We start from the raw sequence: 23410 nt of genomic DNA, 5'->3' as shown, positions 1-23410 counted from the left end.
TACTAGAATTATTTGACCATTTATCAGAAAAGTTTGCAATTATACTCGAAAGAAATGTATAAACTACATCTTAGACTACTTTTTTGTACAAGAGTTGAATTACCATCTTTCATTTTTAATTTGGTTAGTAATTATTTTGGTAGAATTGTAAATTTGAATTTTATCAGCTATCCCATCAGTCTTTTTAATTGGCCAATAATATTTCCTAATTGTTTTGCACAGTAGGATACAAAGTCATTTATTTTTGTTTGCTTTCTCCATACATCGTTTCTAAATAAAAAAAATTACTATCTAAACGTCCTACGAAACCTTATTCATCTCGCGATGTGTTTTTCAACGTAACGGATTTCCGCAGCATCCCGGAGAGTCCAAAACCTAGTTTATTCTTAAGCTTATAAACTCGAAGCCGACTCTTCTACAGAAATCGTCTACCGCCTCCAACAACAGGGTAACTTTTTAGTCTGATATTTTTACTTTCAATTTTTATTATTTCAATTTCACTTGGTTGATTATTTGATTATATAGGATAAGGTTTACTTAATTGTATATATCTACGCCGTGATTCAGTACTCGTTCGTAAATCAGAACACTTATTGAAATTTTCTGTTTTTGTAAATCAGAGCATAAATGTTTATTGATTTCTTGAAGTATGTTTGTTACTATACAAATTCATGGTTTTTGGTCTTCCAGGTTTATTCTATGCGTTTAATCTCACACTTTTATTATTATTATTATTACTGATCATTTAATTTTGGGCAAATATGTTATTTTGATCATTTTGACATGTGGGTTATAGGTTTCTTGATTCTTGATTTTTAAGTATCATTTTGTTCTTGTTTTTTTCTTAAGTGATGCAGCCAGAAATATAATATAGTTTTTCTGAGATTAATTGATCCTTTTAGTTCTTCACAGCTATTCTTGCTTTTGTGAATGTGTAAATATTAATCAACTTAACCTATTGTATATTTGTAATGCAATTTTTGTAATACTGTCAGTAATATTGCTTCCATTCGTTTTTATCTTTTCATGAATGTCACAAAAAAGGTTTAATGGATTCCCTCCACCCTGTCATGTTTCCGTTAGTTTAGCTTTATTAGTTTCTGTTGTTTTTTCCTTTTCATTTTAGATTTTACCAGTTTCGGTAAGACATGTACTGATACACAAATCTATATTTGATTAATAATGAAATCATGATAGTTTGTCCTAATTGTCTCTTTATTACAACAGTTATGCTTTTGTACCTGGGTAATTGGTCACAATTAGACTGTATATCTTGTAGACATTTTTTGCTTTGTTTTTACTTGAGAATCCTTTTCAGGTGTAGAAACGGCTAAAACAAGGAGTATATATGACTAGAGACCAGATCAGTCATGATGAGACTTGTGATAGCGGTGGTGTGCAATTGTGGTCAGATCTTAACCATGATGTGCTGCTTTTAGTTATGATGCGATTGGGAGTCATTGATTTTCTTTCGTTATGTGGAGTTTGCAAGTCATGGAGGTCATTCGCACTCTCCAACTGGAATAGGTTTATGGCATCCAAACCACCCATGTCCATGAGTATATCTGCTAACGTTAATGAGAGAGAAGAGCGTTACCTCTATCTAGAGGACTTTGATGGAAGAAATTTCAAAACCATTCTTCCCCGTTTGTTTGGAGTGGATTTTGTTGGGTTAAGTTGTGGTTACTTGGCGTTTTATGGGAAGGAAACGCATGAATTTTGGCTTGTGAATCCTATCACAAGGCATCAACTTCATTTCCCTCATGTCCCCTTTGATGTCGATGGTATTGTGTATGGAAGAGTCAGGCTTATTCTTATGTTTTCACCTTCTATACCAGGGTGGGTATTGGTTGTGGAAAATCAACTCTGTGATGAAATATGGTCCTCAATAGCGGGTAAAGGAGCATGGAATCTTGTCTCATCCCGTTTCCCTTTCCACCTCTTTGATTTTCATGCTTTCATGGGGAAGGTGTATGCCATAAGCTACACAATTGGAAAAAAAAAGATATAAATTTCGATTATGTAAAATGAGACTCGATCCACGTCCCAAATTGACTTTACTTGAAACCAAGAATTATCCGGACACAAATGATCTGCCGTTGTTTGTAAGTTCGGGAGAAAACCTTTATATGATGCACTATATTTCAGAAGACTGGTATGATTTTCACGAACTAGATTTTGGTGAAATGAAATGGGTGTCCCTCGAAAAGACAAGAGAAGAGTATGCATTTTTTTGAACTGCTGGAATATGCAAGTATGTGTTTTTAGACCAGAGTCGTGGACTGGCCCTTGGTTAAAGTACAAGAGATATGGTGGCACTAAGAACATTACCAAAGACAATTGTGGGTTCTATACCACAAAGATGTGGTACTTCCCCCATGAATGTTTGAATGTTAATCTCATACATGTGTGATGACTTGTTAAAACTCCTTTCTCTGTTTTTATCTTTGCATATGTTGGAACATTTTCAAGATATTGAGAAGCACCATTCGTTGATTGGGATTTTTAAAGATGTGGTACTTCTCCCATGAATGTTTGAATGTTAATCTCATACACGTGTGATACTTTGATCCCTTTCTAAAGTAATGGGCTTGTTAATTACATGTACCATGTATAAAAACAATATTAAATTTCTGTACAGTTTATATTTATATATTTATAATAAACCAACCAAAAGCTACAAAAAGATAATCTACCTCTACCCTACCTAATAAAGAGTAGCTCCTACCTAATAAAAGAATAGCTTTATGTACACATGTATTTTTTTTCCTAATTTACACTTTTTTTCACACAAATTCTAAAAATTACACGTGTCATGTATTCCCGCTCAGAATATTGAAATCAATCTAATCCGTGTAATATCTCTCATAATCTTTTAGCTACAAATCAGGGATTACCTATCAAAAATTAATCGGAACAAATTTGAAGACACTATCTTCTCTCTCATCCACGGTTTTGTAGACAGATGGAAACAATTGACGTTTTCCAAAGTCATGCCGAGAAATCAGGTTTCAAATAACCGGGATTTTCGTCTTGATTACCAAATCTCCCCATTGTCAATCTCTCAATTTATAGTTTTCCTTAACCATTGAACCTACAGTTTTTCTTCTTGTATTCACTGTTAACCTAGACGAATTGAAGACTTGCAATTTCAAGTTGTTAATCTCGATTTTAGCATTTACAATTCATTGTTTTGATTTAGGTTTCTTGAAGTAGAGAATCCAAAACGTGCCACTGCTTTGAAATCTTACCAAAGTGATTCATGTCATCTCCTACTATAGAGTCGCATCAGGACTTGTCGACTTTTGGTAATGACTTTGAACCTTTCTTGATAATTTGCTAGATTTCTTTTTCGATGAATTAAAGGCTAATGGGTTTTAATTTTGATTGATAATACGAGGTAAATAACCTAACACGTGTTTACTAAATTTCGTTCTTATTTTCCATCGGAGGTAAATCCATATGTGTTCGTTAATTTCGTTCTTATTTTCCATCTAGGAGGAAAGGGCAATATGGTCGACCACACAAAAAGCTTCAATTGAAGCCATCGAAAGAAAATCAAAGTCTTATAATGCTGAGATTGCTTTGTTAACAGATAAAATATCATAGGTAATATTCAAAACAAATTATCAAAATTAAAAATTTATATATAATAATAGAGAGATTTACTAATTTATAATGTTTATTGCTTTAAGGTGAGGAATGAACCAGAGGCCTGCAGAGAAACATACAATATCATCAATGAAAAGCTGGCTATTGCAGAAGAAAAGTGGAAAGGGAGAAATCATGCATATTTGCCCTTATATCATTCAGGGTTTTTCAAGTTTTAGGCCCAAGGGCATTTTTGTCTTTTGACACGTACAGTATAGAGAAATCACTTGAAATTGAACGACGAAAGAGTGATCTTATACTACTTGATGATCAGAAGAAAACATCAGAATATATAAGTTTTATATTTATTTTTTTAATTTACATATAACCTTATAAGGTTATATTTTTTTCTTTTTTTGTAAATTCACACATATGAAAAAAAAAAAGTTTTAGATATTGAAAAGAAAACCAAGAGTCAAATTTCTATTAGTAAAGTGACAAAAAATTCAGACGGTCAAATAGTCATCAGTTTTGTATCTCATACCCTGTAAGGGTATTTTCGTAATATTGTAAATTCAAAAAAAATGAAAGAAAATAAATATAGAAACTAAAAAGTAAACCAAGAGTCGAATTTCTATTAGAAAAATGATATATTTCAGATGGTCAAATAGTCAACAATTCTGTATATCCACAGAACTTACTGAATCAAATTGTTAAGATGACAAAACAAAAAGAGAGGTGTTAGTGGTTCAGATTCAGGAAAAACAATTGCTCATGGAAACATGTAATAGGTAAAAAGTAGAAAACCAAAGTTAGTTGCCATTTTTGGATTTTTCATTTAACTTAATTTGTTTTTTATATGTATTTTTACCAGCTTTTGAATACAAAAGCTAAAGTTGAAGAGTTGAGAATGAAACTATCTGCCCTAGAAGCCAAAACCCACAGTGTAAGTTCCTTTTCTCTTAATAAATGTTTTTTGACTTTCCAATAAACATGTTTACTTTGACTTTGACTTTAAAAGGTTGATATAGAGAGGGTGAAATTGAGAAAGAGGTTAAATGGAGCACAAAAAAGGTTGGATGGAATGAGAATGAGAGGTGTAAAGAAGAAATAGAGGAGAAAGAATTCAGGAATAAAAAGTTTGAAGAGGCTGTTGCAAAACTGAAAACATGAACCCTAAATAGCACCTTCTTATGAAAGAGTAATAATCAACAATACAATATTTGTAAATCAAATAAAATACACACATCTTGTATCATTATTGTGTTGACTTGATCATCTCCTAGATTGTTAAAGTTAGAACTTTAGAAGAAGGATAATAAAGTCTTTTTCTATTTTATAATCCAAATAGTACTATTTTCGCTATGGATGGTATTTTCTGAAAGGAATTAAATGTGATGGAAAAAATGGACACATTTATATCACACCTATTGTTTTATTCTCATATTTCATCATGTAAAGTGTAACAGAGACGGAAAATATAATTTACAATTTGTAAATAATAAATTTATAATCAGAAGTATTTAATATATGCAATAATATTAAAACTACAACTCTTATTTACATAAACATAAAGCATTAATATGAAAAATTGATTTTATTCGTACAAGTCAAACAAACCTGATTATAGAATGCAGTAACTAATTCCATTACATTCATATTTTAGGATTTACCGTAGTTACCATTATAAAGTGACAATTGATTAAAAAATAAATAATTTCCTTTTTTTAGTTCTCATTTTAGGATTTATCGTGTTTACAATTATCAATTTGTCTTTGTTTTATATTATTATTATTATTATTATTATTATTATTATTTTAGTTCTTATTTTAGGCTATGTAATTTATTTTTGACCTAAAATGTACTTCATTTTGGGATGATATGCCTTATAAAGTTAAGATTTTTTTATTTGAGTAACTTCACAATCTTATCTAATCAATATGTTCTTGTAATCTACAGGGTTGCAAACACATGAACCACAAACTACATGAAATTTTTTTGTTAGTCTGAGAGAGATCCTTCGGTTATAAAATAAATCAAAGTTTGAGTTCTTCACAAAAATGGATGATCGTCAGTTGAATGGGCATCAATTCAAAATATGCAACATAGCTAGGTCAAAACATTATTCCATGAGATAACGGTATCATTTGAGATTTGAGATTGAGAGGATGTAATTTTAAAGCAATAACATAGTTGACACTTTTTTTTATCTAAAATCATTTATTAGCGTAATGTCTGTACTATTTGCTTTCTATATTTCTAAGAGCAGTGTTAAGAAAAAGTTGAATGACTTAAATGCGGTGCTTCAAAACATAAATCACTCATATTTTTGAGCCTAATTGTAGAACAACCGAAGCATAATTGTGATTTACATGAAAATCACGATCTTTATATATTTATGATTAAAGTTCTTAAGTTTTATCAACCATTTTATTTCTAGGTTCGAGCTATCAATTTTTCAAAATATGACAATTTAATACGTTCTTAAGTTTTTTTCCAACAAAATAGTATCTTGAACAATTCATGTCAATTATAGCAATGTACTTTCAAAGTACATTGCTATTTTGAGTTTTCTTGCAAGATATGACATTTTAATAAGTTCTTCAGACTTTTATTTTCTAGAAACAAAAATAGTATATCAACTATAGCAATATACTTTTGAAGTAATTGATTAATAATATAATTTTTTTACATTATAAATTTAATTATTTTTGTAACCGTGGTTCCCACGGGCTATAACCTAGTAACACATATAGAAGTGTGTTAGATGTGGGGAACAAGGGTTTTATTATATGTTTAAGTATATTTATATGTTCGTATTTAGTTTTCAAAGTTTTATCCTCGATTCATAATTGTTGCCCTGATGACATCCTTAGTGTAATCTACATACAAAGTATTTAGAATCCCAAACCAATTATTATTCCATACTTAACAATGAAATTTCTACTATTTATAACAATGTATATTTTCCAATTTAATTTTCAACATGCTTACAACTAATCTATAGGAATTAAATTTCAATTTATATTAAATTGTATAATAGCCTACGAACCAGAGTCACCAAACGCTCATGTGTTAATTTTCAACATTACTTAGTTTTATATATTTTGGTTCGATGGGTTTCTCGGGTTTAAACCAAAACCAAAACCCAAGCCCAAACTAGTATTATTTATTCCATGCTGTTCAGAATTCGGTTTTCTTCAAAATCCTTTTCCGGTTTCGGTTTCGGTTTCTTGGATTTGATTTGATGAGAAGTTGGGCCTCTTATGGATGCACATCAGAAATTCACAACGGTGAAGCGAACCACGAGAACTATCGTTGCCCCGAAATTGTCAGCAGCTGATCAGGTAATTTTTTGTATTTTTTTTATTAATTCCCGTTTTATGATTTCAATTTCGCTTAATTAGTCCGTTACTTAATTATCTAGGGTTTAATTGTTTATATCTTCTCTTCCTGAAGTAATGGTTTTTCTGCTTTATGTAGTTGAGGAAATGAGAGTATAAATGTTCTTTGATTTCTTGAAGTATGTTAACTATACAAATTCACACCTTCATGTTTTGATTTCCTAGTTTTATTCTAAGCATTTATTCTCACTTTTTTGATCAATTGATGATTTAGTTTTGGGCAAATCTGGTTGTCCGATCCGCTTGACAGGTGGGTTATTAGTTTCTTTCATTCTTGTTTCTTTATGTAAGCATTTGATTTTTTTTCTCATGATAACAAATTTAGAATAGTTTGTCTGGTTCAATGGTTAACTAATCCTTTAGACTATTCAGCCAAATGTATATTTGGAGTGCATTTTTTCAAACTCAAAAATTTAGAATAGCAATGTGGAATTTGCATTTACTTTCCTTTTGCTAAGTATAGGAATGGCTAAGACAAGGAGTATGACTAGAAACCAGAATCATGATGATGCATCAACATCTAGCAGGAAGAAGAGGGTCAAGACTTGTGACAACAATGGTGCAACACCTTGGTCAGGGCTTAACCATGATGTGCTTTATTTGGTTATGATGCAACTTGGAGTCATTGATTTTGTTGCATTGAGTGGAGTTTGTAAGTCATGGAGATCAGCTGCACACTCTAACAGGAACAGGTTTATGGCATCCAGATCACCCATGTGGATACAGATCAAAGATCGTCCTTATAAGAAAGAATTATATCTACAGGACTTTGAAGGAAGAAAGTTCAAAACCCTCCTTCCTCATTCTGCTGACACGAGTTTTGTTGGATTAACTTGTGGTTACTTGATCTTGCGGAAGAACAAAACAAGAGACTTTTGGCTTGTGAATCCCATCACACGCCATCAACTTCATTTCCCTTCTTACCCCTGTTGGGCAAATATTGATCCAGTTAAGGCTATCCTTGTCTTTTCACCTTCAATATCTGATTGGGTGTTGGTGGCGTTTCATATAAATAGCTATTTATTATGGTTTTCTAGAGTGGATAAAGGATTCTGGAGTCCAGTCTCCCCCGTTTTCCCAATGCTTGATGCAATTGCTTTCAAGGGGAACATATATACCCTACACACTGGTAATCGTGTATGTGAAATGAGACTTGGTCTAAACCCCAAACTAACTTTACTTGAATTCAAGAATTCTCCAAAGCTGGGTTTAAGCTTAGTGCTTCAGCAGTTTGTAAGTTCAGATGAAAGCCTTTATGTGTTTGATTGGATTATACAATATGATAAGCGCTTCAGTGCTCACAAACTAGATTTTGGTGAAATGAAATGGGTGTCAGTGTCTCCAGAAGGAGAATCTGTTTTCTTTCTTGGTGATATGAAATATGGTGCTGTTATTAAACCAGAGTCATGGGCTGACTCTCAGTTATTACAATACAGGAGATATGCTGCCACTGATCAAAGTCCAAAAGGCATGTTCAATATGGGCCACTTATGGTATTTCCCCCATGATTGTTTCAATGATAATTGTATACATGAGTGATATGATACACTTAATTGTTAGCTTTGCATATGTGGCAACATTTTCATAATATTGAGAAGCAACATTATATTAGTGGATTTGGATTTTGTAGTTGGTTGCATAATAGTTTTTGTTGTCTTTTATGTAATGAAGGCCCTCTTTTTGGTTTTTAGATGTAAATTGAAAAAAATATGTATATGATTTCTTTTTATCGAGTTCGTATAATCTTGGGTATTTTATTCTCAGCTTCTCGTTACCTGTCCATAAGTCATTCCAGAATTGAGTTTTTGTCCCCTGATTTGATAATTTGCTTGAAAATGTCATTGAAACCTAACCCCATCGCCTCAATGTCTTTTTTTGCCCCAGCAATGTTATTCCAAACTCCTGTTATTCTTTTTTTTTTTTGGCTAAATAATTGATTGGCTTGTTTTTCAAGTTGTGGAGTCCAGTAATGACTCTAGCCCATAGTGAGGAGGGCTCATATTTGAGTCTCCACCACCATTTAACGATGAGAGCGACGGTTAATGCACGAATTGAGCCCACTCCCAAACCTCCAAGTTCTTTTGGAGCAATAATCTTCTCCCATGAAACCCATTTTATTTTGTTTTTCTCCTCATGACCACCCCATAAGAACTTCTTTCGAATCTTCTCAAGTGTTTCTATAACACCGATAGGGGCTCTAAAAAGAGACATGTAGTATGGGGTAGATTACCTAATACAGCCTTGATTAAAGTAAGTTGCCCACCAAATGAGAGGGTCTTAGATTTATATCGAGAGAGATTGGAGCAAAAAATTTCTATTATTGGTTTCCAATTTTTAACCAAATTCATATTTGTCCTGACCGAACCCCAAGATAGGTGAAGGGAAAAGCTCCAGCTCACACCTTAGAATATGTGCCCATTGTACGGTTTTATTTAGTGATGCCCCTACACCAAAGACCTTAGGTTTGTTGAAATTTACTATCACGCTTGATGAGACATGAAAACATTTGAGTATTCACGCCAGATTTTTCAGGTTATACCTTGACCATTCGCCCACAAATAGTGCATCGTCTGCATAGAAGAGATGAGATATTAGTAGTCCATCCCCCGACATTTTAATACTTCTGTAAATGTCTTTTTCCACAACCAATTTCATTGCCGCATTCGGCCCTTCCATTGCTATTATGAAAAGAAATGGCGATAGTGGGTCCTCTTGTCTCCCTCCTTTTGTGATGCTAAACTTACTGGTAGGGGATTCGTTGAAACCATAGGTGCACGAGAGGAAGCAAGGTTGCCACAAATTCATGTTCTCCATTTAGTACCAAATCTCATTTGAGACATCATCAAGTTTAAATATTCTCAGTTTATGGAATCAAAAGCTTTATCAAAATCTACTTTGAAAAGTAGGATTTTCTTCTTTATACTTTTTGCTAATCCACATATGTCGTTACGATTAATGGACCATCACGTATGCTCCTCCCCTCCATGCATGCAGATTGAATCTCACCCACAACTATTTTAATCCTAGTAGCAAGTAACTTGGATATAATCTTTGTACATACATCCAATCAGGCTAATTGGTCTATAATCGCCTAGATTGGTTGGATCTTTAACCTTGGGGGCAAGAGTTATAAAAGGAGGAATTGCACCCACAACCTAAAGTGTCGAATTCATCGAAATGTTGTACGAACTTCATTTAATTGGTGTGGTTGTTTGCTCGGTTGAAATTTGATGAAATTGGTGAATTGACAATAACAAACTCATGTCTAAATCATGAAGGGGTGTGAAAATATTACTTAATTATTATTTTTATGAGAAATTAAATATCCTCTACATTTTATTTATACTCATCTTCCTACCATGTTAAATGTTGACATGTGTCATATTTAATGACACATTTAATGAAATTAATAATAATTTAACCCATTTGTCACCATTTAATATGAGTATAAGGATAGTACGAAGAAAATATAGAAGGATATTTAACATGTATTTATATTGTGTTACGAGTATTAGTCAGGCATTATTTCAATATATATACATATATATATATATATATATATATATATATATATATATATATATGGTGTTTTGTATAAATAATCTATCAATCTAATGAGAAGGCATGAGGTTGATTTTCAATAATCTATCAATCTAACGAGAAGGCATGAGGACAAGTTATGGATTTCATCAAAAACATTTAGATCAAAAATTGTAACTGACACAATCAAACAATTTGTCTATGATCTAATTAAACTCATAAATTAAGATAATTCATATCAAACAAATTTCAAGAAATTAGACTAATCACATAAACCAATACAAATCATGAAACTTTGACAATTATCTTTTATTTTGGATGAGGATCATCATTACCATATCAACAAAATCAGATTTTATGAACTAAAACACTTTATGGTAATGATTCTAATCCAAAACAGGCCAAAAAAAAACTCGAAAAAACTGCTCACTGGAGCACCAACTCGGTGAGTACATGAACTGGACTCGTCGAGTTGGACCTTTTCTGAGTGGACTCGACGAGTTCACTGTCCAGAATGCAGAAAATTTGATTTTTTGCTTTGAAAACCAATAAAACATCAAGTATAGTGGAAAAAAATCCTAGGATCTTGTTGAGCATGTCAAACCCAACAAATAAAGGGGTACGATATACTCCAAAAGAATCCCACTATATTGCACTAAAAGGTAGTACACGACAAGTAGGGTCGATCCACAGAGACACGGGATAATCAGTATATACCTCTTTGCATAAGGTACTATGGTCACCAACAGTAAAAGGGGGGTTTAGAATGCAATGATTAAAACAAACAATTAAAAACACAAGTAGTTAGCTAAATGAGTGAATTAAATTCAGAATTTGTAAGGACTCCAACTCTATGTATGACAACTTAGCAATGCGATTCCAAGATAACATGATATTTGCTCAATTCTATCTAAGTTGGTACTTGAAAGTGTTAACAAGCTCTAACACTTCCCATTCACCACATTAATTAACCAAAACAAGCTCTTTGATTAACCCTAACCTTACTAACCTAATTTAACAAACTCTTAGAATTAGAATTAGATTAAAAGATTGCATTAAGCTTTATGTGAATTTTCCCAACAACACCCAATACTCCTCACAAGCTCGGGAGTGTAAAAGTGTGTGAAAAGATTTACACTAAATTCATTCAACGGAAATCAATTTAATGCTTGTTACTTAGTCCAATTCACAAAACAATTAGGGATTTTGCAAAATGAATAACTTGAATGACCTAACCCTAATTCAAATGGCCAATAAGAATCACAATTAAAATCAAACATTCAATTGAAGCAAAATCAATTTCACTAGATAGAAATTAAAAGCAAACATCAAGTCATATGATTGAAATCACAACCAAGAAGTCAAAACATGAAATAGGAGAAACTAGGGTTCTAGCCACACATGGTTAGAACAAAATCACAAGTTGTAAAGATGGAAATGATGTGCAATTACAACTTACAAATAAGAGTAATAATGTTTCCAAATGCTAAACGATATAATCCTTGCAAAAACCTTCGAAATTCCCTTACCAATAGTGCTCTGAAATGTTGTGTGTGTGTAAAAATGACCCAATTTCCGTGATATGAAAAATAGCAAAAACTGCCAAAAGGCAGTTTTTGGGTCAAACACGGCCCGTGTCAAAATAGAGTAAATCAACACGGGTCATGTTGAGTGAAAAATGGTCTTCAATCCTCAATTACAAATCCAAAGTTTGATGCTAAAAACTGCTCAGTTGGGCCAACACGACCCGTGTCAAAATAGGCTAAAATGACACGGGTCGTGTTCATTAGGGTCAAACTCTTATTTTATGGTCAACACGGCCCATGCCCATTCTAAAATATAAAACCAACACGCCCCGTGTACCCCTCTGACTCCAATTCCAAACTTCAAATTTTCAACTTTTCTGCTTTGCGTCCGATCAACCCGAAAATCTTCACCAATGCTTTCCGGCACCTCCAAAATCACAATCCAACCTCTGTTTTACCTGAAAAAGACATGAAAGTGTGCAAATAAGGTTGTCCTAGATACTAAAGTGAATATGATAAAATGCAAGAAGAATGAAGTATAAATAAGCTAAATAAATGCATAAAAAGGGAATGAAAAGTGTGCAAAAAGGTGCACAAAATGCTCCTAACAACTCTGATACCACTGATGAGTTTTAGTATACTACAACATCCTATGGTGCACATACAACCCTAAATGCTTTGGATCTATGTTTTCTCTAATTATACATGCAATATTGTTTCCAAAGCATTAAGCCTACAACTAGCATACAAATGACATAAAAGACATAGAAATGAGTTGTAGAATTACCTCTTTGTTGTAGCTTGTAGTTTTGACCTTTAAAAACTTAGCACTAGTAATGTGAATGCCTCAAATGGAATCACAACACACCTTGGACAAAGGGTGAATTTTGAGAAAGAATTCCTTGCTCTAAAAACGCATCATATGAACTACAAGAACATAGGTCACGATTTTAGTTATGGAGCAACCACTTTTTTGAAAACCGGACCGGACCGGCCGGTTCAACCGTTTGAACCGGAAACCGGTCAGGAATCCGGTTTAATTAGCCTAAAAAACCAGCTGTTTTGAGAACCGGGAAAAACCGCCGGTTTAGTCAAAAACCGCTCAAAACCGTTGTGGTTCAACCGGTCAAAACCGGATTTAAAATTTTAAATTGCTAAAAATGTTCAGCCATATCATGTAGAAACGCCAACTTAAGTCACTATTGGCCACATATGTTTGGCAGTGAGCCCATTTCCAATCTTATAGTGCAAGCCGTTTAAATAATAAATGTGCACATCCATATTTTCTTCACTTGATCGATGTGGGATTAGAATGCTTTTCATTGTTCCTCAAATATTTATTACTTGTACTCTTATACAACTTTTCTTTCTCTTTTCAAATATTGAGTGAAACATTCTTAGACGAAACTAAAATGCAATATCACAGTTTAACTTCAACTCTATTTCATGTGGGCAAAATCTTATATATATATATATATATATATATATATATATATATATATATATATATATATATATATATATATATATATATACACGGTTTTACCGGTTTTTAAGACCGGTCGGACCATTTGAACCATCAACCCAATAAGACGGCCGGTTCGATGTCCGGTCCGGTTTTCAAAACATTGGGAGCAACATATATATATTGTAGGATTCCAAGGGTCATGGGTAAACCCTAATCCATACCCATGGGTTCATGGGTTTATGATTCATGGTTCATGTGGCCGAACTCTTTATGTATCCATATATAAACTTAGTCCAACATGGATCATAAGCCCATATATATATATATATATATATATATATATATATATATATATATATATATATATATATATATATATATATATATATATATATATATAACTAATTTACACAATTAGTCCCCATTAATTTAATCAGTCTCTTTTGATTACAAAATTAATTCCAAATTAACTCTTGATCAAATACTAATTAAATCACATGATTTCATATTAATATATTATAACTTATAATATATTAATAAGTCATCCATAACCTCTTCTAAGAAGTCCATCCTATCAAATTATCCAGGTGATATGCAACCCAAATGGACTATGCTACTCTCGGGTCAAGTACATACCAATTATAGTTATGGGCTTAGACACCTAATCCGACAACTACCCCATAATAAGATCTAGAAAACAAATGGTCAAGGTATAGACTTGATTACCAGAAAATGAAGGAAAAGTGATGTTGCTTCTGGATCTACAACCTTCTCTTGGAGTCCTTTAGCTTCTTCTTCTTCTCCTTCTTACAAGCTTCAAATCACACTAAAACACTCAAAAATGGTTCACACACTCACATAAAGCTCAATCTCACTAATTAGGGTTTTTTGGACAATGAAGGACGATGAGGGGGGGCACAAGGTGTGTTACGTTCTTTAAATAGGGGGGACAAACGCTTAAAATTAGGGTTTCATTCTGGCAGACCTACTCGTCGAGTAGACACCAAAACCCACGTACCTCTCAATCTATACTCGACGAGTTTGGGGCTACCAACTCGTCGAGTCGCCTTGTAAAATGAATGAATAACTATTTAAATGCATACTAGGGATCTAGGTGTTACAATTCTCCCTCACTTGTCTTAAACTTCGTCCTTAAAGTCTACTGTCTCGAACAACCCAGGGTAGTGCTCCCTTATTTCCTCCTCGGGCTCCCAAGTCCATTATGATCCCTTGCGATGTTGCCACTGCACCTTTACTAACTGAACAACCTTGTTCCTCAAGGTTTTCGTCTCGTGATCCAGAATTGTCACCGACCTCTCTATATAATTTAGGCTGTCGTGAACTTGAATATCCTCCAAGGGCATAATCGCTGAATCATCCACCAAGCACTTCCGCAACTGGGAAACATGGAAAGTGTTGTGGATCTGGTTGAGCTCTGCTGGTAGATCCAATCGATATGCCACCTTGCCCACCCAGGCTATAACCCTGAAAGGGCCAATGTACCTGGGGCCCAGTTTTCCCCACTTTTGGAACCGGATGACACATTTCCAAGGTGACATCTTTAAGAGGACCATATCGCCCACCTGAAACTCTAAGTCTCAACGTCGCTTGTCAAAGTAGCTCTTCTATCGACTCTGAGTAGTCTGGAGCCTGCTCCGGACCTGTTGGATTCACTCTGTAGTCTTGAGTACTACCTCAGTACTCCCCATGACTCTCTGGCCGACCTCACCCCAACAAATTGGGGTCCTACACTTCCTCCCGTAGAGCATCTCAAAGGGAGGTCGGTCTATGTTGGCATGGTAACTATTGTTATACGAAAATTCTGCTAACGGAAGATACGTATCCCAACTGCCACCGAAATCCAAAACGCTTACGTGTAGCATGTCCTCAAGAGTCTGTATCGTCCTCTCGCTCTGTCCGTCAGTGTGAGGGTGGAAAGCGGTGTTGAAGTGGAGACGAGTGCCCATCTCCTCGTGAAATCGCTTCCAAAGTCTGGAAGTGAAACAAACATCTCGGTCTGACACCACCGAGACAAGCACTCCATGTCGTGCCAATATCTCACGCACATATATCTCGACCAACTTCTCAGCCGATATGCTCTCATGGATAAGGATAAAATGAACGCTCTTGGTTAACCGATCCACGATGACCCATATCGAATCTACTCCACGTGTAGTACTAGGAAGCTTGGTAATGAAATCCATAGTGATATCTTCCCATTTCCATACGGTAATGTCCAATGGATGCATCTTGCCGTGGGGACGCTGATGTTCGGCCTTGACCTTCCTGCAGGTCAAGCACCTCTCCACATACCACGCTACGTCCCGCTTCATGCAGGGCCACCAGTAATCAGTGGCGAAGATCTCAATACATCTTCGTCGCCCTAGGATGGATGGAGAACCTTGACTTATGAGCATCATCCATCAGAACCTGTCGTACTCCGCCCCAGTACGGAACCCATACCTTCCCATGCAGGGTCAATAACCCTCGGCTATCATAATCAAACGAGGCAACCCGGCCTACAATCCTCTCGCGCTTTTGGCGCTCTTCCTTCGGGCCCTCAACATGTGTCTCCCTAATCTGCTCCAGTAATGGAGTGATCACTGTCATCCTCAAACATATATCTCTGATCGGAGCCGCCACCGCCTTGCGGCTCAGGGCATCGGCCACTACATTGGCCTTGCCCGTGTGGTAAAGGATCTCACAGTCATAATCATTTACCACATCTAACCACCGACTAAGCCTCATGTTCAGATTTGGCTGATCCATGATGTACCTCAAACTCACGTGGTCCATGTATATGGTACAATGGACCCCATAGAGGTAATGCCACCAAATCTTGAGGGCGAACACCACAAACCCCAACTCTAAATCATGTGTCAGATAGTTAGCCTCGTGAGGCTTCAACTGCCTCGACGCGTAAGCTATCACATGACCCATCTGCATCAGGACTGCACCCATGCCTGTAATCGACGCGTCTCAATAAACTACGAAGTCATCAATTCCCTCGGGTAGAGTCAAAATCGGTGCCTCGCATAATCGTTGTCGAAGAGTCTCAAAGGTTGCCTGCTGCTCAGGCCCCCAACGGAATGTCACTGACTTCTTGGTCAGTCGAGTCAAAGGAACAAGAATCTTGGAGAAATCCTGGATGAATCTCCTGTAATAACCCGCTAGACCAAGAAAACTTCAAATCTCAGTTGGAGACCTCGGAACCTCCCACTACATCACGGCCTCTATCTTGGCCGGATCGACCAGAATGCCCTTCTGGTTGACAAACTGCCCCAAAAACTGTACCTCGCGCAACCAGAACTCACACTTGGAGAACTTTGCAAAAAGTCTCTCTCTTCAATGTCTCCAACACCTCCCTCAGGTGCTCCTCATACTACTCCTGAGTCTTGGAATAAACCAATATATCATAAATGAAAACTATCACAGACCGATCCAGCATCGGTCTGCACACCTGGTTCATAAGGTCCATGAACGCAGCTGGAGCATTGGTGAGCCCAAATGGCATCACCACAAACTCATAATGACCATAGCGAGTCCTAAAATCTATTTAATATTCCATATGTTCTTAAAGTAGATTATTATTTACATTACTTCAGATTTTGCATACAAACCTCCCTTTTGTGACCAAAGTACCTTGTGCAAAGATTTATATACTTTTGTCTCGTGTCTCTAAAAATCGATACTGCTTGCCTTGTACTACTTTTTAGTACATTATAACAGTGTTTTTAGAGTTTGTTGCACCCCTATTACTTGTTGGGTTTGACACACCTAACAAGGTTAATGCAATGCCATTAACGTCCTCCAAAGATATTTTTTATGATGTCTTGGCAGGTTAAGCACCAAAGGTGAGTTACACTGTGAATGATTGACAAAATAACATGGCTTTTTATCTCATTGATGACATACATCCTTCATGGACTGCCTTTGTCAAGTCAATAAGTTATTCACAACTTCGAAAACACAAGTTGTTTGCTGAACATCAAGAGATTGCTAGAAAAGATGTTGAACGAGCATTTAGAGTTTTACAAGCTCGTTTTGTATATCTTCACTGCCCTTGTCTTATGTGGGATAAAGATATGATAAGGAAAATTATGATTCCATGTACCATCATTCATAATATGATTGTTGAGGATGAACGACACACATATTTTATTTATTATGATCCATCCAAATTTATAACTACAAAAGACAAACAATCTTTTGAATACTCTACTCAAGGAATTACAAATATATCAAATTATATGATGAATAGGGCACAAGTTCACAATAAAGAAATACATAACACTCTAAAAACGATTTGATTGAGCATATATGGAGAGAAATTAAATAGTTTGCATCATCTTTCTTGTTTGAAACTTATTTTATCTATTTTATTAAATATGTTTGATGAATGTAAAATAACTTTTTATATATTTTTATTTAAATCTATGCTTAAAATAAGTAATTTGTTTGTTTCAAAATAAAATATTTATTTTTAGTATTTCTAAGTTTTTAGTAAATATAAATAAAAATAAATTATATATATTTTTAAATAAAAGTGGATTGGGGTGGGTTAGGTCGGTAGTCTAAGGATTTACGTTGCAGTATGTTTTTCCTCTTCCTTCGATCCTTGGCATTCGTAGAACACAAGCCATATGTGAGATTCCTTGTTAGAGAACTGAAACCCTAATCGTAAAAACTTTGGGTTGTGTTTTTCGGTTCTTCAGGTATTTACTAATTCCTTCTCTAAACGCTTGCGTAATTTTCTTTTTCAATTCTGTTTGTGAGCGTTAATGACTTGCAACAAATTTGATTCTCTAATTTAGAAAGTTAGGAATTCTGATTATATATGCGTTCTTGTTCTTCAGTCATTCAATGAGACCCAAACACCCCCGGACCCATGTCTATCTCTCTAACTACGGTCCCCCGATACCCAAATCTACCTCGGCATGTCTGCAATCGAAGATCTGTAAGTTTCATTATTTTTATTCTTTTCTTTATTTTACGTTTATAGGGTTTTTCTGTAATTGAGAATGATGACGTGATTTTATTTTGTCAATTAGGGTTTTGATTTTACTCTTTCTAATTTAGGATTCTACTATCACCCTGTCTTCTTCATCTTCTTTTCGTTGATTTTTTTTTTCTGTAAAATCTGATTTTTTAGGTTTGTTTCTGTCGTATTGTGTTGTTGATCATTTGATAGATAAAGTCTGGTGTGTTTGGTTAGTTTTGTTGCTCGTTTGAGAACTGTCTTGTAGATTCAATGTTAGGAAAAAGTAATTTTATGAGATCACCAGATTTTATTCAAATTTATGTGATCGTGTAAGACTCCATAAGTTAAAACTATATTTAATTTGTTTCTTGTATCTCTTCCTTTGATCTGCATATTACTAATATTACTAATAATAGAATTCTGTCAAACTCTTGGATCTACTCATATTTCTATATTTAACATGAAAATATATTTCTATATTTAACATGTAAATTTTCATGGCCATAACATGATAACCTCATTTTCTTGTATCTTTAATGGACTCGTGGCTTTAAAGGCAATGTAGTTGTAGTTCACTCCTATTGTTATCTAGTTATGTTGACCATTCCTGATGATCTGCGTATTACTTTTAAATGTCTTTTATTTGGTACTAAGAAACATCATGAAGTGGTTTTTCTTATGGAATTATGGTTTACAACAGTCATAAAGCATTATTTTTCTTTTTTCCTTTTCCTGCTTTTATCTAATAATATGTGATCTTTATTGTGATTCTACTTGTTACTTGGTGTCTGAAGTTTGCATACTTACAGAATTAGGTGAGATGAACTCCATCAGTGTTGTGGAATGAAATCATTGTTTAATAAAAAAAGCAACAAAGTGGATTCTGATGGGTCATCACCTGTAAGTTTTGATCCCTTTTGTTTTTTATTTAAAATCTTGCTTTGATTTCTTTCAATTTCATTAGGGTATTTCCATTTTATTTGTAATTTTCTATGTGATGCTAGGTTAAAGTGGTAGGTGTAAGGCAATATCCTTATATTAAATGTGAAACAATTTACTTATCATTACATAACACTACAAGGAAAACGATCATTAGCCGCGACAAAAGTCGTCGGTAATAAGTCAAGTTGTCGCCGATAATAGTAATAGCGGCGATGCGTCGCTGGTAGTAAGTTGCTACTACTATTTCGTCACTATTGATGAACTTGTCGCAGCTAATGATAGATGTCGCGAATAATGACCGTGTCACCGCTAATGATAGATTTCACCGCTAATGACCATGTCGCCGGTAATAACTCTGTCGCCGGTAATAGTGTCACCAGTAATTACAATTTTCATTTTTAAAATTTTTTTTTGTAATTATTGATTTTGTTTGCTGGTAAAAATGTACTCGGTAATTACATAACAACATTTGATTAAATATAAAAAATAATAGTGTTGACGTTAATTACAAAACAAACATCCGATTATAATTAATTAAATATCAAAAGTCATAATATCCGATTAAATATAAAAAGTATTAATATCGTCTGGTATTAGTGTCGCCGGTAATTACAAAAAACAACCAAAGTTTTACAATCTACCAAGTAGCAAAGCATGACAACGTATGCAAATAAAACTCATCCTGACCTACATACCATCATCTTCGTTCCCATCGTTTCCTCGATTATTTTGGGAATGAAAAAACGAATGCAGCTCATCCCTACATGCCGGGTCGTTCAGCATGGCACAAAGATTTTCCAACTACATAATTAATAACAACATATATAAACTTATAAGTTCAATTATCAAACATAAACAAAAACTATCAAAATAAATTGTTATTTTTAAACTAAGACAAGAAACCAAAGTACGTTGTTATTTTTGCACTTGGGACACAAATCTAATTACCAAAGTTTTTAGCAAATAATCACCACAAAACCAAAATTACCAAATCAACATGCATTTTACGATGCTAAAGTAGATTGCTATTTTTAAACTAAGACCAAAAACCAATGTACGTTGTTATTTTTTGCATTTGGGACAAAAACCTAATTACCAAAGTTTTTAGCAAATAATCACTACAAAACCAAAATTACCAAATCAACATACATTTTACGATGCTAAAGTAGATTGTTATTTTTAAACTAAAAAAAAACCAAAGTACGTTGTTATTTTTTGCACCTGGGACAAAAACCTAATTACCAAACTTTTTAGCAAATAATCACCACAAAACCAAAATTACCAAATCAACATGCATTTTACGATGCTAAAGTAGATTGTTATTTTTAAACTAAGACAAAAAAACCAAAGTACGTTGTTATTTTTTGCACTTTGGACAAAAACCTAATTACCAAACTGTTTAGCAAATAATCACCACAAAACCAAAGTAGATTGTTTTACCTGTGATGGTTGTGGTGATGGTTGCGAAGGCTGTGGAATCGGCGGGAGAGTAGAAGGTTTATGGCCGATGCCTCTAATATGGCTACGTCGCTCTCCTAATACTTTCTCTAACACAGTTCTTTCTTGAGTGGGTGTTAACTGACTTTCACCTTGAGTTTGTTCTAACAACTATTCAACTAACCGATTTTATAACTTCTAAAAGTGAGTAACAATTAAGTATAAATAAACATTTAACTATATGATAAAATTATAATTAAATACTTACATATTGTTGTTCCGCCTCAGTTGTAACAAATACATCATTCTTATCGGTATGAGCTTTGCGAAACGTTTCCACTCTCTTAAGGTTCTGTTTAACTTTAAAAATTAGATTATATTTTAAATAAATAATTACATATATCGTACGTTACCTTCTTATAACAAGTACTGCTATACGAGCTCGACCCCCACGATTCGCATTTGTTTGCATTTCACGGATTTTTTTGTTCTTTTCTGAAGCAATTATGTGTTCGTTTGTTTGGAAATACTCAACTGCTTTTTTCCACTTATCAACTTCCATACCCTCTGGAGGGTTGGCTATTGCTCTCGGGATATCTTCATACCCTCCGACTAACATAAAATATTCTTTTGCGTCAGCTTTACGTTCTCGATAACCTTTTAACAAAGCTGCTTGGAAACTCTCTGTCAACATATTAACTTGTCATCTCGGTACATCTAATCTAAATCAAACTTTGTCTACAAATAAAAAAGTTAACCAAGTAAAAAACAATTATAGTTAACCATATAAAATATATTTAAATAAATAACTGCCGCTAAATGTTGTAATACGGTGTCCTGTATTGCAGGGGAAACTTTTTTCCAAGTGCATTTATCAAAAGGGACCATCTGCCACATTTTTTTTCCAACTTCTCGGGAAAACATGTCTTTCGGCTCTCCTACGGGATCAAATGTGATATCCCTATCATATTCCATGCTAATCGGTTTGCCCTGGTTCCATAAGATCGTTTTTTCAAGCTTTATATTTTTCGATTTGCCTCGAACTTTCCTTTGTGCAAGTTGCTCAACTACAAATGTAATTAAAAATTATTAGAAACGGTATTTAATTTATAATAGCTGAACAAAAATAGTAAACAACAATTCATAACAAGACTTACCGTCCTGCTCGTGATGACCAACACCTCTACCACCTGGGAGAGGTGCGTCCTCAGCTCCATCACCCCCCGTGTCCACGACCCATAACAGCTGCCATGGTATACATAAACAAAAGCCATATTGTCATCATTTCTTGAAAAACTTATAAGATATACAAATATAATTTTTATTACAAATACACATTACATAGAAATAAACATTTACATAGGAATAAACATTTCTATTTAAACAAGAACTGTTCTAATCAGAATATTCCTCATATCCTTCGGTGTCTTCTTCTGTATCATAATCATAATCGGTCTCATCGTAATCAGTTTCGCAATCAGAAACATCATTGACTATACCAGTATAGCATCCTACTTATACCAAAACCACATACTTTTCCACATAATACACAAGAGAATGAAATTCACATACTTTCACACACATATACCACGTATACACCAAATACAAATACATTCACATACACACAAAATAACATCCTACTTAAATTAAATACACATATTTTCACATATATAGCTAATAACATCCTATTTATACCAAATACAAAAATTTCACAATCATATACCACATTTACAACAAACATACATATATTCACATACACACAATAACATCCTACTTATAACAAATACATATAATTTCACATATATATAGATAATAACATCATGTATATACTTCTACCAAATACTCATACACCACATATACATCAAACACACATACATTGGCATATATACACCAAATTCACATATATTTATACAAATACCAAATATACAATCTAATTTTCACATATGGCAATTTTCACATACAAATACGAAATTCACAAAAAAATGAAATAATAGAACCTGTAGTGGCGGAAATCAACGGATATGTAGCCGGAAAATTTGGTCTTCACCCGAAAATACCCTCACCGGTAAACCCAAAGACAACACCACCAAAAACACTGAAATTAAACAATTTATTGCAATTTAATCATCAAATTCGGCTCTTAATAATCACCAAATGTCCCTAAAGACTAAACTACAAATGGAAGTAATACAAGAATCAAATTCATTTTTTTTTCTAATCCAAAGACAACACCACCAAAAACAAGAAATTGAACAACTTATGGCCATTTAATCATCAAATGCAGCTACAAATCGAAATTAACATACAAATTAAAAAGGAAACAACAAAATCAACTAACATTTCTTCAAGAAATAAAGCTAGAAATCGGTCATAAAAGCCCTAACCACCCCTTGATCCTTAATCTCACACAATGTGGGGAGATATGTAGTTGGAACAACCTAATTGAAGACAAACTCGGTAGAAGCTGAAAGAGGCGTAGTGTGGGATGCAACAAACAGAAAGCAAAATGGGAGAAATGAAG

At 34.2% G+C, this 23410-nt stretch overlaps 2 protein-coding genes and 1 long non-coding RNA gene across 10 annotated transcripts; 2 read left to right on the top strand and 1 right to left on the bottom strand.

The window, feature by feature from the left end:
* Nucleotides 1-252: 252 nt before the first annotated feature.
* Nucleotides 253-4914, top strand: LOC111916105 (uncharacterized). 7 transcript variants are annotated; one of them, XR_008231564.1, is made up of 6 exons: nt 255-448; nt 1319-3308; nt 3499-3609; nt 3696-4382; nt 4466-4537; nt 4623-4914. It is a non-coding gene; the product is annotated as an uncharacterized LOC111916105 (long non-coding RNA). The 7 variants fall into 7 exon arrangements; XR_008231563.1 differs by having other exon boundaries at nt 4613-4914; XR_008231562.1 differs by having other exon boundaries at nt 253-448; nt 1319-3008; nt 3203-3308; nt 3696-4914.
* A 1802-nt stretch (nt 4915-6716) lies between these two features.
* LOC111916106 (uncharacterized) lies at nt 6717-8738 on the top strand. Of its 2 annotated transcripts, none has more exons than XM_023911744.3 (2): nt 6717-7245; nt 7459-8738. In XM_023911744.3, exon 2 carries the CDS (start codon nt 7461-7463, stop codon nt 8532-8534), a length of 1074 nt encoding a protein of 357 aa, XP_023767512.1. In that variant the 5' UTR covers nt 6717-7245; nt 7459-7460; the 3' UTR covers nt 8535-8738. The 2 variants fall into 2 exon arrangements, with proteins under 2 accessions (XP_023767512.1, XP_023767511.1); XM_023911743.3 differs by having other exon boundaries at nt 6718-6938.
* An 11239-nt stretch (nt 8739-19977) lies between these two features.
* Nucleotides 19978-21583, bottom strand: LOC111916108 (uncharacterized). The gene is made up of 4 exons (XM_052770897.1): nt 21328-21583; nt 21158-21249; nt 20893-21060; nt 19978-20253 (listed from the first exon to the last, which is right to left on the bottom strand). The coding sequence occupies exons 1-4, from the start codon at nt 21581-21583 to the stop codon at nt 20140-20142; spliced, it is 630 nt and encodes a 209-aa protein (XP_052626857.1). The 3' UTR covers nt 19978-20139.
* Between the last annotated feature and the right edge of the window lie 1827 nt (nt 21584-23410).

The sequence above is a fragment of the Lactuca sativa genome, chromosome 4 (assembly GCF_002870075.4).
Source record: "Lactuca sativa cultivar Salinas chromosome 4, Lsat_Salinas_v11, whole genome shotgun sequence".
Classification (NCBI taxonomy): domain Eukaryota; kingdom Viridiplantae; phylum Streptophyta; class Magnoliopsida; order Asterales; family Asteraceae; genus Lactuca; species Lactuca sativa.
This window is presented reverse-complemented; position numbering and strand designations above follow the sequence as displayed.